Here is a 21,706-nt window from a genome sequence, read left to right on the forward strand (position 1 = left end):
CTGATGACGGAGCTCGGGTCTACAGCCAGATCGCCGTCCAGAAAGCTGCTCTCGAGGTGAGTCCACTTCCTCAGCTTCTCTGATTTCTCTCTCCATTCCTCTTTCAACTCTTCTGTCCCAATCCAAATGTCTCGGACCGGATCACATCACACCGACCGCTCAACGAGAAATTGATAGCAGAGTAGTGCTCCCTAAATCACACCTCGAGTCTGATTAGTTTGTGTGCTGCTGATAACTTCCTCAACTCTGGCAAGAGTCGCTTTGGTTTTTCTGTGGTGTGTTTACTGTCCGCAGGTCTTCTTCTGACGCTCTCATGATCTTCACGTGTAATCCACGTTCCTCTGAAGGTACTTCAGTATCGTAGCGAGGCGGCTTTGCTCGGTTTAGTTAACCCTTCATTAACCAGTTCCTACTTAGAGGGATAGTTTAGAGGTTCTTTCTCAAAGAACATATTTTTAAACGAATATTGTGGGACTTTCAAAAACAGTTTGATTCCCAACAACATTCAAAACATCTTCTTTTGCGTTTAAAAGAAGAAAGAAAATCAGGTGTGAAACAACTTGAGTGTGATTAAATGATGACAGAATTTAGATTTTTGGGTGAACTGTCCCTTTAAATTGGAATATGAAGTCCACACGTAGCTAGTTCATAACTAACTCTGTACTACTAGTAATAGTGTCATCATTCAGCTCAACGTTTGTTCTCATCTGATAGTCTCAATGCAATAACAATTATTTTTAAACCCTCCTAAAATAAAAAGTTTAGTGGCTTCTCTCATAGTTAGAGAATAGATGCTTTCCCAGAATCCCTCAAGCGCTGCTTTACTCGTCCATCATTGTGAATAGATATCGAGTCAAATCGTGGAGTTAGTCTGACTCACTCAAATCTAGCAACTTTTTCTTCCAAAAGCACCAAGCAACAAGTGTCTCAGACAATAAAAAGGCATGCTTTTCTATGCTTTTTTACAAACCAAAGATGCTTAGAATAACACACATCACGTGAATTGAGTTAGCTGCTATTTGCTATTGTAGAATTAAATAATAATGATAAATAAATGTTCATTTATGATACTCTTTGTTAGTAGCTTGTACCTGAGATTGTTGATCAGTTATTGCACTGTAAGGAAAATGCAAAAGATAATAGTAATTTTCCAGGACATTATCCATTGTAACGCTGTAACCCGAAAATTTAAACACTTGTGTAGTTAAAATAATTTTATGTATAATTCTGTAGCCTATTTTAACAGACTTTTCTCAGAGTGCAGAACATTAACTACTTAAAACACTGCTTAAAACTGTTGTAAATGTGATTTTATAGTTAACTATCTATACATACATTTTTTTGTAGTCATACAAAAATGTGTAAGTGTTAAATAATTCAATGCATTTAAAAATACAGTGGTTTATTTTTTTATATTATATCATGCATTTTATTTTACAAAGAAATCTAAATGAACATGCATGCTGTGATTTGATGTTGTGACAACTTTGCAACATTTAGCAAGTTTTTAGCAACAAATCCCGGTTCCTTTAGCTTGGTTCTCTGCGAGTGATTTGGGAACGCCGGTGTGACTGTTCTCCGTCTGTGTGTCTGTAGAGGAACGCCGCCTCGGAGCTGCAGGAGATCATGAGGAGACGACAGGAGAAGCTGGCCTCGGCGGCGGCGAGCGACTCCGGCGTGGAGTCCTTCGATGAGGGGAGCAACCACTGACCCCTCTCTGACCTCTGTGACCTCTGACCTTTTACAGGACGCCGCGGAGCGCGCTCAGTTTGCTGCCGTGATGCGCCGTCGTCAAGAGCTCTTGGATCCGTCTGATAACGGAACCGGATCGGACGTGGACGAACACTTTTGAAAAGGCTTTTTTTTTACGTTGTTGCAGCGTTCTTTATAGGTTCCTGTGAGAACGTCAGAGCAGTGTGTAGTCTAGTGCCATCGAGTTCTGCCTTCATAGTCCAACATCCTGGGAAAATACATATATATATATGCAGTCATATTGTACTTTTACTGCTTGGACAGAAGACATCTGTTAATATTCCCGCAGGATTGACTGGGTCTTGGACCAAATATCATTTACTCTTGTTCCTCACAGACACTTTTGTATTTATCAGCTGCTTTGAATGTATGGGGAGATGTATGGGTAATTAGTTTACTAGCAAACAGAAGCTAGTTTTGTACTGCCAAAAAAAAAAAAAAGCTTTATGGAAATGAAATGTCCGTTTCTGTAAATCTGACGTTTGTTGCATGGATTATTTGAGCTTCACAAGAACATGTGACCGGTTTTGGGCCAAAATCCTCTTGTTCCTCTCTCTCTCTGTAGATCTCATTCTAATGATGATATACTGATGCCACCAGACCTTCTGAAATATAAATGACTTCTCGTAAGCATTGATGATTTTCTTCTCTGTCCCAGTAATGTGACTGATGTTTGGCCAAATCAATCTCTGGGTTCAAGGTTTCTGTTTAAACACGAATGTAAATATAAAGTGTGTGCTGAATAAACAGAATCACATGACCTTTGTGTGTTGTCCATGAAAGTGATTTAGTAGAGAGGGGGCGAAATTAGGTTTTTCAACATCAGTAAACCTGAAGGAGTATACTCAAAATCCCTTTTATTAAAGGTCCCGTTTTTCGTGCTTTTTTGAAGCTTTGCTTGTGTTTACAGTTACATGTGTTCATGTTTCGCATGTAAAAAAAAAACAGTATTTTTTTTCACACAATTCACCTATCTGTATACCGCTGTTTTCACTGTCATACAAACAAACTGATGACTTCCTTGTTCTATAAAGCCCCTCCTTCAGAAACACGTAACGAGTTCTGATTGGGCGAGCGGTTCCTGTGTTCTGATTCGACAGCAGCTGAGCGCACGCGGCCCTCCTCGAAACGCGATTGGACTAGTTTTGGAGTAGTTTTGAGAAGCAAGTGGGCAGGAACATGTGCTTTGTAAGAAATGTATACTAGAAAGGCTAGAGTTCAAGAATCAGCTATGGGAAATAGGTATATTAGAATATAATGTTAAAAATATAGTAACATATGGAAATAATGACCAAGGACAGAGATATTTGTTTAATTTTCTAAGGAGAACTGGACTGGAAAGAAGAGTTTAAATAAAAAAAAATGTTCAACACTGGATGCCGACTGTCGTAAAAATCCAATGAAGAAGAGCATGTGCTGGAGATGTGTTTATAATCACAGGAGTGTTTTTACTGACGAGATGCGCATGAAAATCGCATTAAATTTTTTTGCACAGCCCTAAAATCTAGTTAACAAAGCTAAACAGTGTTGCCCTTTGTTTAATAAGTTACAGAAACTGTTAAAAGCACCAACTTAAATAATAAAATACACTTACTGGTTGTGGTCCATAAACAACGCCTTCTCCAGACAGACAAAGAGGGAACTGCTCCATCTTTGAGGAATAATCTTTGTGCGAATCAGTCATAAAACTGATTCAGATTGAGAAAGCTTGCTGTCCTCAGGAAAATGTGCTGCACATAGTTTTACACGTGGATTATAATTTTCGGGAACCGAGTTAAACACTAGTTGTAACCATTAATCTCCAAGTACAGCGTCCCTGGGAAGCCCAAACAAAGGTGATTGGACTCAGAGATGAAAATAACAGCGTTTCAAACGACATGGCGAAAAACACAAACACAAACGCGGCTCTTCCTCTTCTCCTTCGAAACGCAACAAGACCACGCCCCCTGTTTGTGAATTCATGTGGGCGGAGGTTAGTCAAAACACTGTTTTAGTGACGTCATTCCTGCAGGACCTAGAGGGATGTAGTCCAAACGGGTCGTTTTTGTAGGTGAATTCTGTTAAATCAAATATCTCGCTTGGCATTGAACTAGTTTGAGCTTTAGAATTTTACAGATATTATTTATACTCTAACAACATTACACACTAACTTAAGTTTAAAACACGGGATCCAATGTAAAATCATTAGGATATTAAATAAAGATCATGTTCCTTGAAAGTATTTTGTACATTTCCTACTGTAAATATATCAAAACTTAATTTTTGATTAGTAATATGCATTTGCTAAGAACAACTTGATGTTTTTTATTTTTTTGCACTTTCAGATTCCAGATTTACAAATAGTTTATCTCAGACAAATATTGTCCTCCTAACAAACCAGACATCAATGGAAACATGATTTATTCAGCTTTCAGATGATGCATGCATCTCATTTCAGAGTCAGGAGTCCGTTTGGATTTCATGTTGACTTTAATATTGCATTTAGTACAGAAGCAGATTGTGAAGACGCATGAGTCATATTAATATCATCTGTAGTTCTGCTCATCTGCACCGGAGACACACTCATGCAGGAGTTTAAAGGCACAAAGCGTCTTTTCTGAGGTCGGATTCATTCACACTGAATCGGTGATGTTTCCAGTTCGGCTTCACCTCATACTGATGACCGAGCTCCAGTTTTCAGTCCAAACAGAGGTCAAAGGCCGTATTTCTTCTGTAAGTCTTGCTCAGAAGCGTCTCCCGCTCCGGCGCAGTGAATCCAGTCGAACAGCTCCTGTAAGACTGACAGAAAGAGAAGCGTTTGTGTTAATCTGTGTTAGTGTTTGTGTTATTCAGTGTCTGCGTGTGTTTGTACTTTTCTTCTCGGCGGACGACATGAACATGACGCTCATGTCAAACCTCCTCACGCTCGCCAGGCTCCTCAGGACGGACAGCAGGAGAGACGCATCTTCAGCTCTGAAATCAGACAGGAAGTGACATCATCGTGCTTGCAGTAAAGGCACACCGGCGATGAGAACTAGAACCAGTCACTTTCAAAGGCTTTTGTTTTTCAGCTGATGAACGATAAACAGTGAGAGCCAATCAGAATCCAAGCATTTAAAGTGACAGGAGCGACTCAAACTTATTATAATAAACAGAATGTTATCGTTATAATTAACATTGTAGATGTTATTACTGTTATAGTTGCAGTTATAAATATGTTATAGTTGCAATACAGTTATTGTTATATTCATCATCAGTTATTATTACAGTTATTGCTATTTTCTTAACTATAGTAACTATTATAGTTGCAGTCATTATTATAGTTATCATAGTTATTGTTACAAATCAGTGTTATTTTATGATTCTTAATAAACTCATAGTATTCTTTAACAGTTACAATTAGCTTCAATTTTTAGATTATCAAGTGTTCATTTTTGGTAATTTTGTTGTCATCGTTATTTTTTATGTATTTTTTTAGCAGCTGTCATTTATTTTTATTTGCATTTTAGTAACTGAAGGACTTCAACTAAAACCAATGTCAGGTATTTCTATTTTTTTTTTTGTGTTTTTCATTTTTTTAATTCATTTTAGTTTCCATTTTAGTTTCAGTAAACAATAAAAATGTTATAATTAACATTATAGTTACAGTTTTAATATTATTGGTATACTATTATAGAAGTTATTGCTATTTGGAATTAGCTTTAATTTTTAGATTTTCACTTTTAATTTAGTTTAAGTAATAATTTTAAATGTTGTTATGGCATTTTGTTTTATATATATATATATATATATATATATATATATATATTTCTTTTTTTTTTTTTTTTTATTCCATTTTAGTTTTTGTAATTAGTTTTGCAGTTAGTTGCCTGGTAAAATTTCTAATTTTCATTTCTGTTTATCATTAGACATTTATATTTCATTTCACTTAGTGAAAATGATTTTGTTCGTCTGTTTTGGTGAAGAATAACTCTGCTTTAGTTCTGGTTACAGTAGCTTATGATGGTGGTCTCGGACTCACTGAAAGCAGCTGTGGAAGCTCCTGAGGATGTGGTTGAGAACATCAGGCTCCAGAGAGTTCTGGAAGATCTTCAGATAAGCGTCTGGACTGATTTGCTGCAATGTTAAACACTGAGATGAGACGCACAGATACAGGACAGAGAGGAGAGCGTGAGCGGCACGGACGTTACCTTCAGATATCTGTAAGTGGATTGTGGGTAACGTCTGATCTTCCTGAGATCGGCCTCCAGCTGGAAACTGTTGCTGGGAGGAGGAATCGCTTCAGCATCGGCCCTGAAACACACGACACTCGTCAGTCTCGGTCCAGCTCCAGGAGAGCTTCATCACATCGTCTTCTCACCTGGACACGTCTGAGACCTCCGCCGTCTTCTGGGACACAGGAGCGTCCGAGATCTCCTCCGTCTTCTGGGACACAGGAGCGTCCGAGATCTCCGTCTTCTGGGACACAGGAGCGTCCGAGATCTCCGTCTTCTGGGACACAGGAGCGTCCGAGATCTCCGTCTTCTGGGACACAGGAGCGTCCGAGATCTCCTCCGTCTTCTGGGACACAGGAGCGTCTGAGACCTCCGTCTTCTGGGACACAGGAGCGTCCGAGATCTCCTCCGTCTTCTGGGTCTTGTGAAGCGGTGAAGACGTGGACGGTGAGATCTCTCCACCCACCTCCTGGATCTCGATCCTCCTCAAGGGTTTCTGGGACGACACAGACACACACGATGTGTCGACACTTAACATAAACTCAGAGATGAGATTCATATTTGGAGCGGCTCTCACGGTGGATCGGAGATGTTCAGGTTTGTGGATGTGCTGGATGCTTCTCCTCTGTTTGTTCTCCTCTGGAGCCAGAAGACCGCGGCTCCTCATGTCCTGATGAACACACACACACACACACACACGCAGGTGAACAGATGTGAGATTCATGCATGCTCTCTGAGTTTGAGTCACTTGGAACCGTCTGTAATAGATGTCCAGATAATGCTCTCTGTATACATTACACCACAAGATCTGAAGCTTTTCGGTTTGCTCTCGTACAAATGAAAATGTTTAGAGGGTTAAAGGCTTCAGAATAAGCTGGGGTTAGTTTTATTAGCTTTTTTAGTTTTGCAACAAAAGAGAAGACTCCCAGTGAGCTAAAACCTTGATGCTATAAAGTCTAAAATATTAGCTTCGTAATTAAAAAAAAATAATAATAATTTAAATACTAGATTTTTTTTATTTACTTGTGCAAATTACAGGAATAAAATAAAAACAATTACTAATTTTTATTATATATTATTTATATTTAACAAATAGCCGCAGTGGAACAAATCTTTGGCCAAGCCGCACAGCTATTTTTTTTCCTCAAATCACAATTTTTAATCAGAAAAGCTGCAATTCAGATTTTTCCTTTTTTCTTTAAATGTTGTGCTCTTATTCAAACACAATTTTACAACTATAATGAAAAGATGCACACATCTGAACTCATCATTTCGGTTTTATCTAGTCATTTTACAGTCAGTGTTTAACAACACTATTGCAGCCGGACTGATGACTAGAATCACCTCGGAGAGTTTCTGGATCTCGCTCATGGCCTGTTTGTTTCCTGGCTCCAGCTTCAGGACCTGCTGGAAGTCTGCAGACAAACACAAGCACACGTGAGCTCTTCAGTGTGTGTGTGTGTGTGTGTGTGTGTGAAGCGGTGGATGACGGACCGTCTGTGGCCTCTCGGGTCCTGCCTTGCGCGGCTCGGGCCGTGGCTCGTCGGGCGAAGGCTTTGGCGTACGAGGCGTCCAGAGCGAGAGCCGTGTTACAGTCCTGCTCGGCCTCGCTGAACCTGCACACACACACACACACACACACACACACACACACACACACGCTACAACTACAACTCATGCTTTACAATAATACCACGCTTCATAAAAATCACACTCAAACTGTATTACGTTACATCTGTGTTACTCTTCTCATCAGGGCTGGTGCTTGTTTGTTTTCAATATATAAAGTTCTATTTTTGGCAAATGTGAAAGCTTTTTCACAGCAAAAGTGAAATGACTAAGCCTCAGGCTGAAGGTAATGTAAACGTGTGTCACAGAAGCAGTCATCAGTTAGCACAGCTATATCTGTAGCACTAGCCAATGATACATTGTATGTGTCAATCATTTTCTGTTTTTACGCCAAAAATCATTAGGATATTAAGATCAAGTTCCATGAAGATATTTAGATATTTATCCCCTAGCGTAAATACATGAAAACTTCATTTTTGATTAGTAATATGCATTGCTAAGAACTCCATCTGAACAACTTTAAAGATGATTTTCTCAATATTTCGATCTTTTTTTTTTTGCACTTTCAGATTTTCAGATATTGTCACATCAGTGGAGAGATGATTAACTCAACTCTGTTCGCTTTATTCAGCAGGAAACACATGGCTTAATAAAGTGTTATTTAACAGTTTCGCGTCACATTCTGAGTTTGCACTGCACTGTTTTTATATTCATTTTGACATGTCTCCATGGCAACACCGGAGCTGTCAATCAATAATAACACACAGGAAACAAAGTAACATCTGTTACTCATCTGAAAAAGCACCTCAGATGTTTCCTTTTTTATCCATTCGTTTTACTAGCGACTTTAAAACAGTCCTCTGATTATGTAACTCTCGTGTCACCCAGCACTGCACTAGATAGTGAGCACACTTCTGAGGGAGGAGTCACCTGTGGAGTTTGAGGAAGGCCATGGCTCTGTTGGCGGGCAGCAGTGCGTTCGTCCCATCAGCCTCCATTCCTCTGGAGTAACACTCCACCGCCGCCTCGTACTTGCCTTCTTTAAAGTAAGCATTTCCCTGAAACAGACAGAAACATAGTCAGTGTTCACATCCACTATGATGATGATGATGATGAAGAAGAAGAAGATGAGGAGACGTTTCTCACTCTGTCCTTCTGCACGACTGCTTCCTGTTTCCTCTGCTGTTCCTGTGTGTGTTGTGACGGCTCCGCCTGGCTCTCGCTCTTCTCCGCCGTCCGTCCGCTGGATCCCAGCACCTGGAACGAAGCGTGGGTCACTCTCGAATCTCACAGCACACACATCTATCAAACCAGATCACTAACACACCTGCTGGAGCTTCTGGATCTCCGTCTGAGCCTCCGCGCTTCCAGGATCCAGCTGGAGAACCATCTCGTAATCTGGACCAATCAACACAGACCAGATGGCAACTGGATAAAGATTTCTTGTGCATCTCTTATTTTTTCCTTTTTGATTTGAAAAGTATATAAAGGAAATGTATTCTACTAATCAATTTGGAATAACTTAATTTATGTTTTATGATGCATTTATAAAAAATTGTTATATATATATATTTTTTTTTTTTTTCAAGTAAATCTTAGTTTTATCTTTTAGGATTGTGTTTAACAATTTTAAGAAAGGATGACAAAATAATGAAAATATCATAAAAATGTAATAAGCTCAAATAAAATAATCAGAATAACCTGGAGAGTTATGTGCTGAAAATTCAACTTTGATTACAGCAATGAATTTGGAACAATTATTTATATTGTAATAATATTTCACGGTATTGCTGTTTTTACTAAAATAAAATAAATTAAAATTAAGTAGAATTACAGTTACGTAAGTTAAAAAAAAATAATCCGAATACATCTAATTAATGATGCTGAAAACAGCGATAAATTACAATTTACAATATATTTACATCGAAAACATTACTCTATATTGTAAAAATATTTAGCAGTTTTTACTGTATTTTTAATCAGGTTCCAAACTTTTGACTGTTGTTGTATATAAAAAAAAAGTTAGGTAATTAAAAAAGCTTTAAAATGTAAAGCACTCTGAATAATTGTTGTGTGCATAAATAATGAATCATTTCGAATGATTCGTGAACCAGTTCAACTGAATCACTGATTCAGTTCACTCACAAATTCATCGCTAGATTAACTTCCATGATTAAGAAAGCTTCAGACCTTGGAGAGCGTCCTGGTGTTTGTTGAGCGCCACGCGCGCCGCCGCTCTCCTGATGTACGCTTTGGTGTATTTCCCGTCCAGAGCGATGGCCAAATTACAGTCGGACTCCGCCACGCCGAACCTGTGGCGCACAAACGCTCTCATCAGCACCGATGCATCAGAACACACCTGTATGAAGACGGGAGAAGCTGCAGTACTTCTTGAGTCTGTAGAAACATGCCGCTCTGTTGGTGGGCAGGACAGGGTTGTACGGATCCGCGTCCATTCCTCGGGTGTAACACTCGATGGCGCTGTCGTACCGGCCAACACGGAAGAACTCATTCCCCTGAAACATTAAAGAGATCATTAATCAGAATTTCCACAAGTTGATTTGGTTTTAGTGCATGTTCCTTTAAATGCTAATGAGCTCTGCTAAACCCCGCCCCCTCTTCCCTTCTCTTTAGCAGCAGAGCTTTCTAACGAACCACATGAGTCTCATCTTATGTCACGTTGATGCAGTTAGTGCAGTCATTAAGGAACTGAACACTAACAGACCTTCTCTTTCTCGGTCAGCGCTAGATCTCTGTCCACCGCAGGCTCTTCTGAGTCCGACTCGTTGGAGTGGACCGGGCTCTCCTCGGCGTCCAGCGCCTTCTCCTGCGAACACACAGCGTTCATCAATCGTCCATCACATCTTCACACACATCAGAGCGTGAATCTGAATCACATTACCACATCGAACTTGTCCCAGGCCTGATAATCGTAGGATTTTATGCGCTGCGTCTCCTTTTGCTCTTTCAGAGCGCCGTCGGTCCGCCGCTTCATGCTCTTCTTCGTCTTCTTATAATCTCTGTTCCTCACCGGCGGGAGAGTTTTCTGGAATTAAACGCACGTTAGCGAACACAAGCAGCTGGATGTGAGGAGCTGGGGATGTGGAGGGTTTACCGGCGGCTCGCTGATGTCTCCGGAGCGAAGCTGCTGGTCTTTCTCCTTGACTTCTTCCTCCCAGTTGTTCAGCTCCTTCAGGAAGTTCTGCAGATCTTCTGCGTTCTGTCGCATCTGGATCTGCAGCTCCACCGCTTTATTTCCCGACATCTTCTGCAGATTCCTGCGACAAACACCGTTTCACCTGATTAAAACTACTAAAAACTGTTTATTCAGGCAACCGCTCCTAACATGTAACGGGAAATAAAACCATCCTAAATATACATTTAAGAAGTGTTTATTTATTACAATTGAAACAATTTAAACACCGCCAAAGTGTATTTTCTGATTTAAAACCATATATATATATATATATATATATATATATATATATATATATATATAAATAATAAAGTGATATAACTTTGAGAAAGCTTGCAGAATAAGATGTAATGTCTCTGTACTGTGATTAATTAACTAGAACGCGACGATGATATCTATTAAATAAATATTTTACAGTTTACTATAAAAAAACTACTGTCATCAAAATAATAATAGGCATTTAATTATTTGATAAATAATAATAATAATAATAATTCAACAATGATTACTTGTTATGATTTTAAACGCGGTAACTACAGTAAGTAACTTACACTGGCGGGAGGCTACGGTTACCATGGTAACTCTTCGAAAGTTAAACTGACAACAAAGCGACCCTGAAAAACCCCGCGAACTACAGATTAATCAGAGATTTCGCGAAATAAATAACGTTAACAGGTGCTTGTTGAAATGAAATCTCGTCCGTCTGTAATTCTAGAATATTCTCTGTATCTGCGACTGAAACAACTTCACCTCCAAGAGCAGGTTTATCACGAGCTGTGTGGAGATAAATACCGAGCTAAACGATTCTTCTACACACTGGTAAATCAATTAAGTTATAATTTACGTTACTTGATCTCAAATATCTTAGTAAAAACGTGGATTAACGTTACTGGCCTCCTAGCACACATGTGGAAAATCAATTTAAGATAATAAACTTCTCTTAAAGACGCATGTTTAGAGGAACTCATTCAGACGTGTTTAACTGAGCGGTTTTAACAGCAGTGAAGAGCGGAATCAGAAGAGTTTGTCAAACCTGAAGCGATGATGAAGACCTCTCGATCAGTAGTTTGTGTTCAGCGCCATGACAGCACAAACTCCACTGTGCGCACGTGCGAACTACGTCACGCACACGACACGCACTGCGCGCGCACGTAATGGTGCCGAACAAAAAACGAAAATTCTAGAAGTAATTGTTTTCTTTAGTACCCATTTTTGGTTTTTATAATGCTCGTTTTTTGTCAGGATATTACATAAATATTTCATAGAGAGAGGGAGAGAGAGAGATAAAAAAAAATATCTGCTTGTGTCTAGTTGTGGACTTTTATTTTGAAAAGAAAAACAACCTTGGGGAGGTATTATTTTAAAAAATCCAAAAAATATAAAATAAGTACCGCCAACACTTAGTAGATTCAGTAAAAATCCCGAGCAATTTAATTACTAAACTAACGTTACTTTAATCCCGCTCTCTCTCCTCTCCTGCTTCCAGTCACGTGACTCGCGGACACCCGCCCGCGTGACCTCTGCGTACACACACGCGCAGATCGGAGCTATGGCTCAAAACAGGGCAGAAGAAGATGAGTTTATTAATAAAGCGCCGCTGCAGGAGAGCAGAGAGACCGAAGAGGAGAGGAAGAGGAAGGAGGAAGACTTCGGCTACGGTTTGTATCCCGAGCGCAGCGGCAGCGGCAGCAGGTTCAAGCAGGGCTCGATCGGAGAGAGTCTCTTCACCTTCAGACACAAGTGTCACATCATGCTGCAGGTCGCCATGGACACGAGTAAGAGAACACGCGAGTGATTCCGTTATTAGAACATTACAACAAGAGTTGATCTTACAGAAGTATGCAGTAATGTTTTTGTAGAGAACTGCACACACACACACACACACACACACACACACACACACCACTCACTCTCTCACACACACACACACACACACACCACTCACTCTCTCACACACACACACACACACACACACACACACACACACACACTCACTCACTCTTACTCACTCAGTCACACACACACACACACACACACACACACACACTCACTCTTACTCACTCAGTCACACACACACACACACTCACTCACACACACACACACTCACTCACTCACACACACACACACACTCACTCACACACACACACACACTCACTCACTCACACACACACTCTACTCTTTCTCACACACACGTCATGTTTTATATCATCTCTATGGAAGCTTGTTTTCATCACAAATGACAAGGAAAAAATAAAAGAGTGATTATGAATTTTTATCTCACAATTCAGATTTTTTTATAATCTAAAAAATTTTTACTTTCTTTTTTCTGAATTCAGGGTTGTGATTTTCTTTAGTTTTATTATTATATATTATCATTATTATTATTTAATCTCACATTTTTTTTTTTAATTTTTGCATGCTGCCAGCAAATAAAAAATATATTTTTAGAAGGTGATTATGATTTTTTTTCATGCAATTCTGAGTTTACATTTCAATTTGATTTTATTATTTAATTACATTTATTATTTTGTCTCTACCACTGAATTTAAAATAAAAAAGGTAATTACAAGTATATTATAAGTATGATTCATATTATTTTAATGTCACATTCTAGAATTTTTTTTTTCTAAGAATTTTTAGTTTGCATCTGGCAATGCTGTTTCTTAACACATGAACTGAAGCGGTGCGTGTCTCCTTCAGGTCCTTATGCTAAGCTCCTGCTGGGTGCGATGAAGAGCTCCGGCTGGTAAGAGCCCTTCACATGAACTCTTCCTGCGCGCTGCTGATGTCTCACTGACGTTTGTGACTTGATTTCCTCTCAGTACAGTTCATAAAGACAGACATTTCTCCTGTGAGGACTGCGATGGGACGGTCAGCGGGGGCTTTGATGCTGCCACCTCTCAGGTGAGACCCAAAAACACTTGATGAGTCAGAAGAACGGGACGGTGTTGGTCTGACCCGAGTCTGTGTGTGCAGATCGTCTTATGCCAGAACAACATCCATCAGCAGGCTCACATGAACCGTGTGGTGACCCACGAGCTGATCCACGCCTTCGATCACTGCAGGGCGCGAGTCGACTGGTTTAACAGCTTCAGACACCTGGCCTGCTCCGAGGTGAGGACACCGGCCAGAGCATCACTACATCAGAGAAACCACATCTAAAATACGCTAACCAAAATAAATAGATGCTTTTAAAATACTAAAAAAAAATAGAATCCAAAAACATATCTAAAATATAAAATACGGAAACCAAAATATTTTTTAAGAACCTCAAATAAAAAAAAAGAAAATTAAATAAAAAAAAAGTAAAAAAATAAATAAAAAGTGTAACTATAATAAAACATTCTAGAATCCACATTTAAAATTACAAATAATATAATAAAAAATAAATCTTAACCATAACGTACTGAAATCAAAATAAATGCTTTTAAAAAACATATAAAATAAAAATAAAAATCCATAATAATATGTTAATGAACATCTAAATAAAAAAGTGTGACTATAATAAAACATTCTAGAATCCACTTCTAACATTAAAAATAATATTAAACAAATTAATCCTAACCTAACCCTAACCCACATCTAAAATATAGAATATGGAAACCAAAATAAATGCTTTTAAAAACCTCATTTAAAATAAAAGAATAGAATCCAAAATACAATGTTAAAAAACACATCTAAAAAATAATATTAAATTAAACTGTAAAACTATAATAAAATTAAACTATAATAAAATATTATAATAAAAATTAAAAATCACATCTAAAATATATAATACTGAAACCAAAATATTTTAACGTCATATATAAAATTTTAAAATAGAATCCAAATTAAAATGTTAAAAACAAAAAAATTGTAACTATTATAAAACATTCTAGAATCCACATTTAAATTTAATTAAAAATGTAAAATAATATAATACACATCTAATGTGGCAACCAAAATAAATTATTTTAAAAACCTTTAAAAAAATTAGAAATTACATATAAAATAAAAAATAGTATCCAAAACATTTTAGAAACCACATTTAAAATAAAAATAAATAATCTTACCAAAATTAAAATGTTTTTATAAATTGTAACCAAAAAATTTAATAACTGCATCTGAAATTAAAGAAGTATAACTTAAATAAAACCTTTTTAAAAACCACGTCACATCTAATATTTAAAAATAGTTAAACTAAAATAAAACCCTTTACAGAGACATTTGAAAAAAGTTAACCTGGTGCATTTTCTTTTAGTAAAATTGTAAACATCATGTTGGTTTTCTACATTTAATTCTGGTGTTAAATAATGTACAGCGTGAGACACCTGTTTGTTCTCTTCAGATCCGAGCTGCTAATCTGAGCGGAGACTGTTCGTTCGTTAATGAGATTTCCAGATTTAACTTCGGCCTGAAAGAGCACCATCAGGTTTGTGTCCTCGGCTGTGTGTCTGGATGGTTTCTGGATGTGTGTGTTCATGTGTGTTCATGTTTTAGGCATGTGTTCGCGGCCGAGCGCTGCGCTCCATCCTCGCCGTGCGCAAGGTGAGCCGGGAGGAGGCGGAGCTAGTGGTTGACGAGGTGTTTGACAGCTGTTTCCATGACCACGCCCCCTTCGGCCGCATCCCACACAACAAGAAAGACGCCAAGTTCGCCTACAGAGATTACGAGAACCGAGACCGATACTACGCTAACCTCTGACGCAAGAGAGGAATATAATCTACTGAGCTGTTCATTCACGATCAGGAAGAGTTATTAAACCACACACTTGTGTTTTTCATCACTAATCATTTCACAACAACATTAATGATGTTCTTTATCTGAGCATCAGTTTGAGATGGATGAGATTATTTATTGATGGGATAACGATCAAATCTGTCTTTGTGTATATGATTGTACAGGTTTTTATGAGCTATTCTTGTGAACATTCAGTGTTCACGGAGCCTCGGGTTTCTGTAATAAATCTGAAAACCTCAAATCACAGAGAATGAAATAAATGTTATTTTACACAAGTGTTTTTCTCAGGTGTGTTGTTGATCCACACGGTGGCTGTTAGTTTGATTATGGCCTCAAATTAACATCGAATTATATAAGAACATAAACATAATCACAAAAACATACATTATACATTAATATAAAAAAAATAATAATTTAAAAAAAGTGATATTTCATTCAAGAGACAGGCCAGAGAAATCAATATTGATATTTTACACACTTTTTAATTTCTTTGTATATTAAATATTTTAATAATTCAGGAATTTATTTTATATTATGCAAATACATTATACATTGATATTTTAATTTTATTCATTTTTTAAGAAATTAATTTCATATTATACAATTACTATTATACATTTTTATTCATTTTTTTAATTGACTTCAAAATGTATACTGCATTTGAGTATATATTAAATATTAGAATTGTTTTTATTATTTCAATTAAAAAAAATGTTTTTTACTTTCTTATTTCAGATATTTATTTAGCAATGTATTATTATTTTAAAAATCCTGTATTTAAATCGTGTTTTAGCGTCAGTTGCGTCGTTGATCCACAAGGTGGCGCAGCTGCTCTTTGTATTGTCTTGTATTAACTCTTATCTGACCGAGGACTAAATGTAAATGTATCGCTTTTCTGTCACCGATCTAGATATAATTCTCTGTTATAAACCAGCGGGTCCTAAATATGTAAAAGATTCAGATGAAGCGGTTCTTATTACATTCAACTTTTTGTGTCTCAAAGAAGAAGTAAAAAGAAGAGAACATAGTATTTTATGCGAAAGAAACTGTGGGAAGAATTAAAATGAACTCGCAAACCATAAAGACAGTGGTTGACAATGAGATTAATAACAGACTCCTGCTAGAGATTAGATTAGCATTAGCATAACAAACAAGAAACTGGACGAAGTCGGTAAATTCATTTTATTTTAATTTATGGCAATATTTAGTATTTAAGTAACTTTTGGGATGCTCTTAGTTTTGTTAATCTACTTTTATTTCTACATATAGAATTAGTTTACACAGCTGTTTTTACTGCTGTTGATTTATTTCTGCATCTGCATTATTCTGCATTATTTCTTTAATTTTACATTTTAATTTTAAACTGTGCAAAACGTTATTAACCATTATTCTATTAGACATATTATTATTATTTTTAATATATATATATATATATATATATATATATATATATATATATATTTTTTTTTTTTTATGCAGATAAATGAAAGCCGAAGGGTGCAGGCTTATTAACAGCGAAGCTTCTTTCTGATCAAACTGTGAAGCACACGAGGCTCATTAACCTGATATCAGCGGGAGGTTCATTAGCAGGGAGTGAGACGTCCTCCTGACCCTCACGTCATTACCAGCAGACACAGAGACATCAGGTCAAAGGTCACCGCTCTAATCAGGCCGTCAGTAATGAAGAGTCACTCAAGTAAACACACTAACGAGTGCACTAATCACTGCAGTGCATCTGACCTCCAAAACAATACAGCGCATCAATTTACTTTGTGTGTAAAGAAAAAGTCTCCTTCATTTACTGAGAATCAAACTTTAGAACTCCTTAGAACTCTTACACATGCATATATCATTTATTAATATAGTTATCAATTTTAGATTACACATGTACATACATTATACATAAATCTTGCATTTTTATTCATTGATATATATATATATATATATTAAATATCTTATACAAAGGTAAAAAATGTTAGCATGAATGCATTGTAAGTCGCTTTGGATAAAAGCGTCTGCTAAATGCATCAATGTATTTTTTATTTCATTTATACACACATTAGTTTTGTGTATTTTATCAAAAGATTCCTTTATATGATTATATATGTGAAGAATGAATGCATTTATTCTTTTTTTTTTTAAATATACATAGTTTTTATTCAATTATCTTTCATGTCCTATGCCTGATATTTTTATTAATATTGATATCATAAATATATATTCGATATAAAAATGTATGTAGTTATTTAAATAATAAGTAAATCATTAATTTAATATTTAATGAATGTATTTATACATAAGAAAAGCACACACATTTATTTTAATATATTTTTGTTTTACCATGTATATATATATATATACACGTTTCTTTTAATGTATAACTATATTATATATTTACTTATAAATATTTTTGGATATGTATATATTATTATTTCAAATAATAGTTTATTTATACAATAAAAAAAGACTTTTCTATTGTGACCACGGTCCAACGCAATCGTCGTTTCCGCTAGGTGGCGCAAATTGAACATTTTTGTTTTCACATTAAAGCCTCTTTGTTCTTCACATTCGCCAGCAAGAGCGTGTCATATTAATCGTCAAGTTCATAAACCTGTGTCTGTTCTGAATGCAGTATTAGACTCTTATTCTCACTCACCAGCAGTTTTCACTCAACATCAGAGATCACAAGTGTGTTTTGTTCATGGTTTTGTGTGCTTTCAGGCAGAGCGCTGTGATTGGCTGCTCGTTGCGCGGAGGCGGAGCCTCTGATTTGCAGCCAATTAGAGCCGAGCGTCAGCAGGCGTCTGGCGGCGCAGCATGTGTTTATTTTGGGCAGAAGAAGCTTCAGTCTGCCAGAGACATCCACAGCAAAAACTCCACACAGAAATCCAGTTTAATTTTTTGGCTGACTCTGAGAACGTCTCAGCAGAGGACGATGATGTTTGTCTCCACATGAGCGCTGATTGCGAATTATTTTCTCTGGCCTGTCTCTTGAATGTTTTCACGGTTCCTCTGTCTCCTCGAGCCCCTCTGAAGCCCCACAATCCACCTCTGATGGAGAACACAGATGTGTGCGAGTTCAGATGGTTTGTGAACGAGGAGAGGATTTAAACCGAGACAGACTGAAGAAGAAGCGTCTAAACTCGTGATGAGATCAGATCTGATGCAGATCAAAACTCGCCCACACTTCTTACACAAGACCGAACTGAAGCACATTGAGCACATCATCACTGAGTTCGTTCGATGTTTCTAGTAATGTTAGGTTGACGTGTCCAGCTCACAGGGGACGTTCTCTTTAAAGTTATGAACAAATGTTCTTCTAGCAGCTCATTCAAAATCTGTGTAACATTTTTTTTAAACATTCATAAATAACATTTCCATATTGTTTGCATGTTCCCATAATGTTGATAAAACCAAGAAAAAAATTAAAGGATGTTTGAACATTCAGAATTTTTTTTTTAGCTGGGGAATTATCTGAATTTTATTAATGTCCTTGAAACATTAACAAAAACAACAACAACAACAAAACATTATTTATACATGATTCATCCAGGTTTTTTTTAATCTGTAAAGTTATAGTTAGACGTTCATCGAATGTTTTTTAAATGTTGCTACACGTTTTAGAATCTTCAGACAACATTCAAATGTAACATTCTCTGAACGGTTTCAAAATGATGAAATGGAATGTTCCTTTAACAGTTGATTAGTGAAGTGTTGTCAGTGTCTGTTCGTTGAGTGTGTGTGTGTGTGTGTGTGTGTGTGTGTGTGTGCATGTGTTCTGCACGTGTGATTGTTAATTACAGTGTTTGAAGTGCAGCAGCTCACAGACTTGAAGAACCATCTGGGCCTTAAAACACACCAAGAGCATTGTGTGTGTGTGTGTGAGAGAGAGAGAGAGAGAGTGTGGCTTCCATAGTATGGTAAAAAAAAAAAAAAAACCACACACAAACCTGTGGATATTACTGGCTACCGTCTGATTCCTAACATTCCTCAAAATATTTTCTTTTGTGTTCAGTAGAAATCTTACAGGTTTGGAATGACATCTAGGTGAGAAACTGGGCATTTTTGGGCTACCTGTCCCGTGTAGCTGTATTATAGTCCGTTTATGTAAAGACACACTGATGTGAAAGGAGCTTTAGTGCTGTTAGAGAGTGAATCTTCCACCTGTGTGAGAGCTGCAGGTTTGGCAACAATCACACGAGTCCGGAAAACCAACATTACCAAGCCATTAGTGTAATAACAGTCATTCAGCCTCTGCAGGAACATCACACACACACACACACACACACACTAAACCAGGTGCTCACATGTCATCCGATGCACTCTTTCCTAAAACACACTGATCAATGAACCTTCAGTCTCTCTAAAATACATAATTCACCTCATAAAATGTTCAGCTGAATGCTTGAATGGAAGGGAATTTCAAGCTCTAAAAGAAAAAAAATATATATATAGTAAGGTGTAATAAACCAGGCAATTTAAAATATAAATAACAAAACCATAAAAATATATCTAAATATATAAAAGCATTATAAAAGATATTAAAACATATATCATAAATTATTGATATATCAGAAGTATAAAAAATAAAAGTATCGTGAAATAGGATGAAAAAGTATACTTTTCTAGAAAAATATCACAAGTACGGTAAATGTATAAAAATTTAAGATGAAATCATTAATGTACCATAGGAAAAAAATCTGAATACTAAAAATAAAAAATATCAAGATGAACATAAAAAAAAAAAAAAAACATTAGTTCATGAAGGTATTATATGGTCGATAAACCTATTCCAAGAGGAGGGGAAGATTCCCAGAGAACGTTTATTTGGGATTTGGAGTTTTCTAGTTGAAATCAGCATCAGTTCTGAAGGTCTCTGATGATTGTCTGTGTGTTTCTGAATCTGAGATGATGGAGCTTCGTTCCAGAGTGTCTGGAAAACATCAGCAGATCTTTGTTCTGAGAGCCAGTGCGACGGCAGCTCAAATCAACTACATACTGACTCTTTTATTTCTGGAGTCTGATTTCTTCTTGGATGGTGCTAATTTGGCTTGGAAGCGGGAGAGAATCTGCTGCGTGTGACAGTATATGTGAGTTGGCCGAGCTCCGATAAACCAACAGAGGAACGACTGTGAGCCCATAAAAACCTCTTGAGCGACTCTTCTGGGTGGGCCGTGGATCTGGGGATAACATCACCGTACGATCTGCAGCGGGAGAGTGTTGTGTGTTCATGAAAACATGATCTCCACGACCACACCTGATGTCAGTGTGCATGGCTTCATTTCAGACAACCTACAGCTAATAGAGATGCTCTTCAGAAGATTGATAGAAATGTTAGGACATAACGTTCTTATTTTTGTAAACTCATTCATATTTGATATACGTTCTCATAACATTGAGAAACCGTTATAAGCTCAACATTCTCTAGACATCCAGTGTTCTAATATAACATTTTAAAAACAGAGAGCATTTGGAAATAACGTTTTTATAATTTTAATTAAATGTTAAGACATTTAGCTGGGGAACTATCTGGCCTTTAATAATGTTAAGATAAACAAACATTATTTATATATGGTTCATCGAATGTTTCCTTTCTTGAAAATAGTTAGACGTTCATCGAATGTTTTTTAAATGTTGCTAAATGTTTTAGAATGTTCAGACAACATTCAAATGTAACATTCTCTGAATGGTTTCAAAATGATGAAATGGAATGTTTCTTTAATATTCACATAAACAAGAAACAAAAACAAAACAAAAAAAAAAAATATATATATATATATATATATATATATATATATATATATATATATATATATATATATATATATATATATATATATATATATATATTTAAAGATTTTAGCAACATTTAAATAACATTCTAAACCTGATATGAAAACTGGACATTGTAATGTTTTAGAAACACGTCAAATCAATGTTCCCACAACATTTTTATAACCTAAATTTGTTCCCTGGGTCAAGTCCGTTTCTATTGCCATAAAACTCCATCTCCACTCACTTATGGTCAACATCATCGTCCTGCATTCCAGCTGTATTCATGTGGATGATTTACATATTAAAATACTCCCAACATTAAAGCTGAGCTGGTTTTGAGTATGGAGGCGGAGCTATGATGAGGTCTGACCAATAGCAGACAGAGGGCGTGTTCATGAACTCTGTTTGAAAACAAACGTTGTGTTAGGTGCCTCCAGTGAAGCAGAACCACTCTGAACCTACATCTCTCTCCTTCTCTCCTTCTCTCCGCACATACAGAGGA

At 36.9% G+C, this 21,706-nt stretch overlaps 3 protein-coding genes across 32 annotated transcripts in view; 2 read left to right on the top strand and 1 right to left on the bottom strand.

Moving 5' to 3' along the window:
- Positions 1 to 2,512, top strand: part of eps8a (epidermal growth factor receptor pathway substrate 8a) — a 31,661-nt gene extending 29,149 nt beyond the window's left edge. For 8 of the 9 annotated variants that reach the window (XM_052554578.1, XM_052554582.1, XM_052554583.1 and 5 more), the window contains 2 exons: positions 1 to 56; positions 1,597 to 2,512. The exon at positions 1 to 56 is cut by the window's left edge and continues 77 nt beyond it. In XM_052554578.1, coding sequence (XP_052410538.1) covers positions 1 to 56; positions 1,597 to 1,710 — 170 coding nt within the window. In that variant the 3' untranslated portion in view covers positions 1,711 to 2,512. Of the gene's footprint in view, positions 57 to 294; positions 1,021 to 1,596 lie in introns of those variants that run through there. The other variant, XM_052554585.1, reaches the window with a different exon arrangement.
- A 1,690-nt stretch (positions 2,513 to 4,202) lies between these two features.
- Positions 4,203 to 11,876, bottom strand: rpap3 (RNA polymerase II associated protein 3). 21 transcript variants are annotated; one of them, XM_052554803.1, is made up of 19 exons: positions 11,262 to 11,651; positions 10,630 to 10,792; positions 10,417 to 10,560; positions 10,240 to 10,341; positions 9,903 to 10,030; positions 9,705 to 9,826; positions 8,842 to 8,912; positions 8,661 to 8,771; positions 8,445 to 8,572; positions 7,440 to 7,561; positions 7,290 to 7,360; positions 6,523 to 6,615; positions 6,316 to 6,441; positions 6,147 to 6,282; positions 6,092 to 6,107; positions 5,922 to 6,024; positions 5,753 to 5,847; positions 4,604 to 4,704; positions 4,203 to 4,530 (listed from the first exon to the last, which is right to left on the bottom strand). In XM_052554803.1, exons 2-19 carry the CDS (start codon positions 10,777 to 10,779, stop codon positions 4,445 to 4,447), a joined length of 1,905 nt encoding a protein of 634 aa, XP_052410763.1. In that variant the 5' UTR covers positions 10,780 to 10,792; positions 11,262 to 11,651; the 3' UTR covers positions 4,203 to 4,444. The 21 variants fall into 21 exon arrangements, with proteins under 21 accessions (XP_052410763.1, XP_052410768.1, XP_052410766.1 ...); XM_052554808.1 differs by having other exon boundaries at positions 6,092 to 6,108; positions 6,181 to 6,282; positions 11,262 to 11,649; XM_052554806.1 differs by having other exon boundaries at positions 6,092 to 6,111; positions 6,181 to 6,282; positions 11,262 to 11,649.
- Positions 11,298 to 15,704, top strand: atp23 (ATP23 metallopeptidase and ATP synthase assembly factor homolog). Of its 2 annotated transcripts, none has more exons than XM_052554821.1 (7): positions 11,298 to 11,529; positions 12,197 to 12,485; positions 13,411 to 13,456; positions 13,533 to 13,614; positions 13,687 to 13,824; positions 15,038 to 15,121; positions 15,190 to 15,704. In XM_052554821.1, the coding sequence occupies exons 1-7, from the start codon at positions 11,398 to 11,400 to the stop codon at positions 15,391 to 15,393; spliced, it is 975 nt and encodes a 324-aa protein (XP_052410781.1). In that variant the 5' UTR covers positions 11,298 to 11,397; the 3' UTR covers positions 15,394 to 15,704. The 2 variants fall into 2 exon arrangements, with proteins under 2 accessions (XP_052410781.1, XP_052410782.1); XM_052554822.1 differs by lacking the exon at positions 11,298 to 11,529 and adding an exon at positions 11,777 to 11,896.
- The last annotated feature ends 6,002 nt before the right edge of the window (positions 15,705 to 21,706 follow it).

Source organism: Carassius gibelio, chromosome B4 (genome assembly GCF_023724105.1).
Source record: "Carassius gibelio isolate Cgi1373 ecotype wild population from Czech Republic chromosome B4, carGib1.2-hapl.c, whole genome shotgun sequence".
Classification (NCBI taxonomy): domain Eukaryota; kingdom Metazoa; phylum Chordata; class Actinopteri; order Cypriniformes; family Cyprinidae; genus Carassius; species Carassius gibelio.

What these genes read in the sequence shown, in the direction of transcription:
- rpap3 (XM_052554799.1), bottom strand. Translation starts at nt 10,779, where the DNA reads ATGTCGGGAAATAAAGCGGTGGAGCTGCAGATCCAGATGCGACAGAAC. An exon ending in AGATCCAGAAACTCTCCGAG is followed by an intron (nt 6,616 to 7,289) that starts GTGATTCTAGTC and finishes TGTGTTCATCAG; the next exon opens with GACATGAGGAGCCGCGGTCT. An exon ending in GTCGTCCGCCGAGAAGAAAA is followed by an intron (nt 4,531 to 4,603) that starts GTACAAACACAC and finishes TCTTTCTGTCAG; the next exon opens with TCTTACAGGAGCTGTTCGAC.
- atp23 (XM_052554821.1), top strand. Translation starts at nt 11,398, where the DNA reads ATGAAATCTCGTCCGTCTGTAATTCTAGAATATTCTCTGTATCTGCGA. An exon ending in TTGATGCTGCCACCTCTCAG is followed by an intron (nt 13,615 to 13,686) that starts GTGAGACCCAAA and finishes CTGTGTGTGCAG; the next exon opens with ATCGTCTTATGCCAGAACAA. An exon ending in GCCTGAAAGAGCACCATCAG is followed by an intron (nt 15,122 to 15,189) that starts GTTTGTGTCCTC and finishes TTCATGTTTTAG; the next exon opens with GCATGTGTTCGCGGCCGAGC.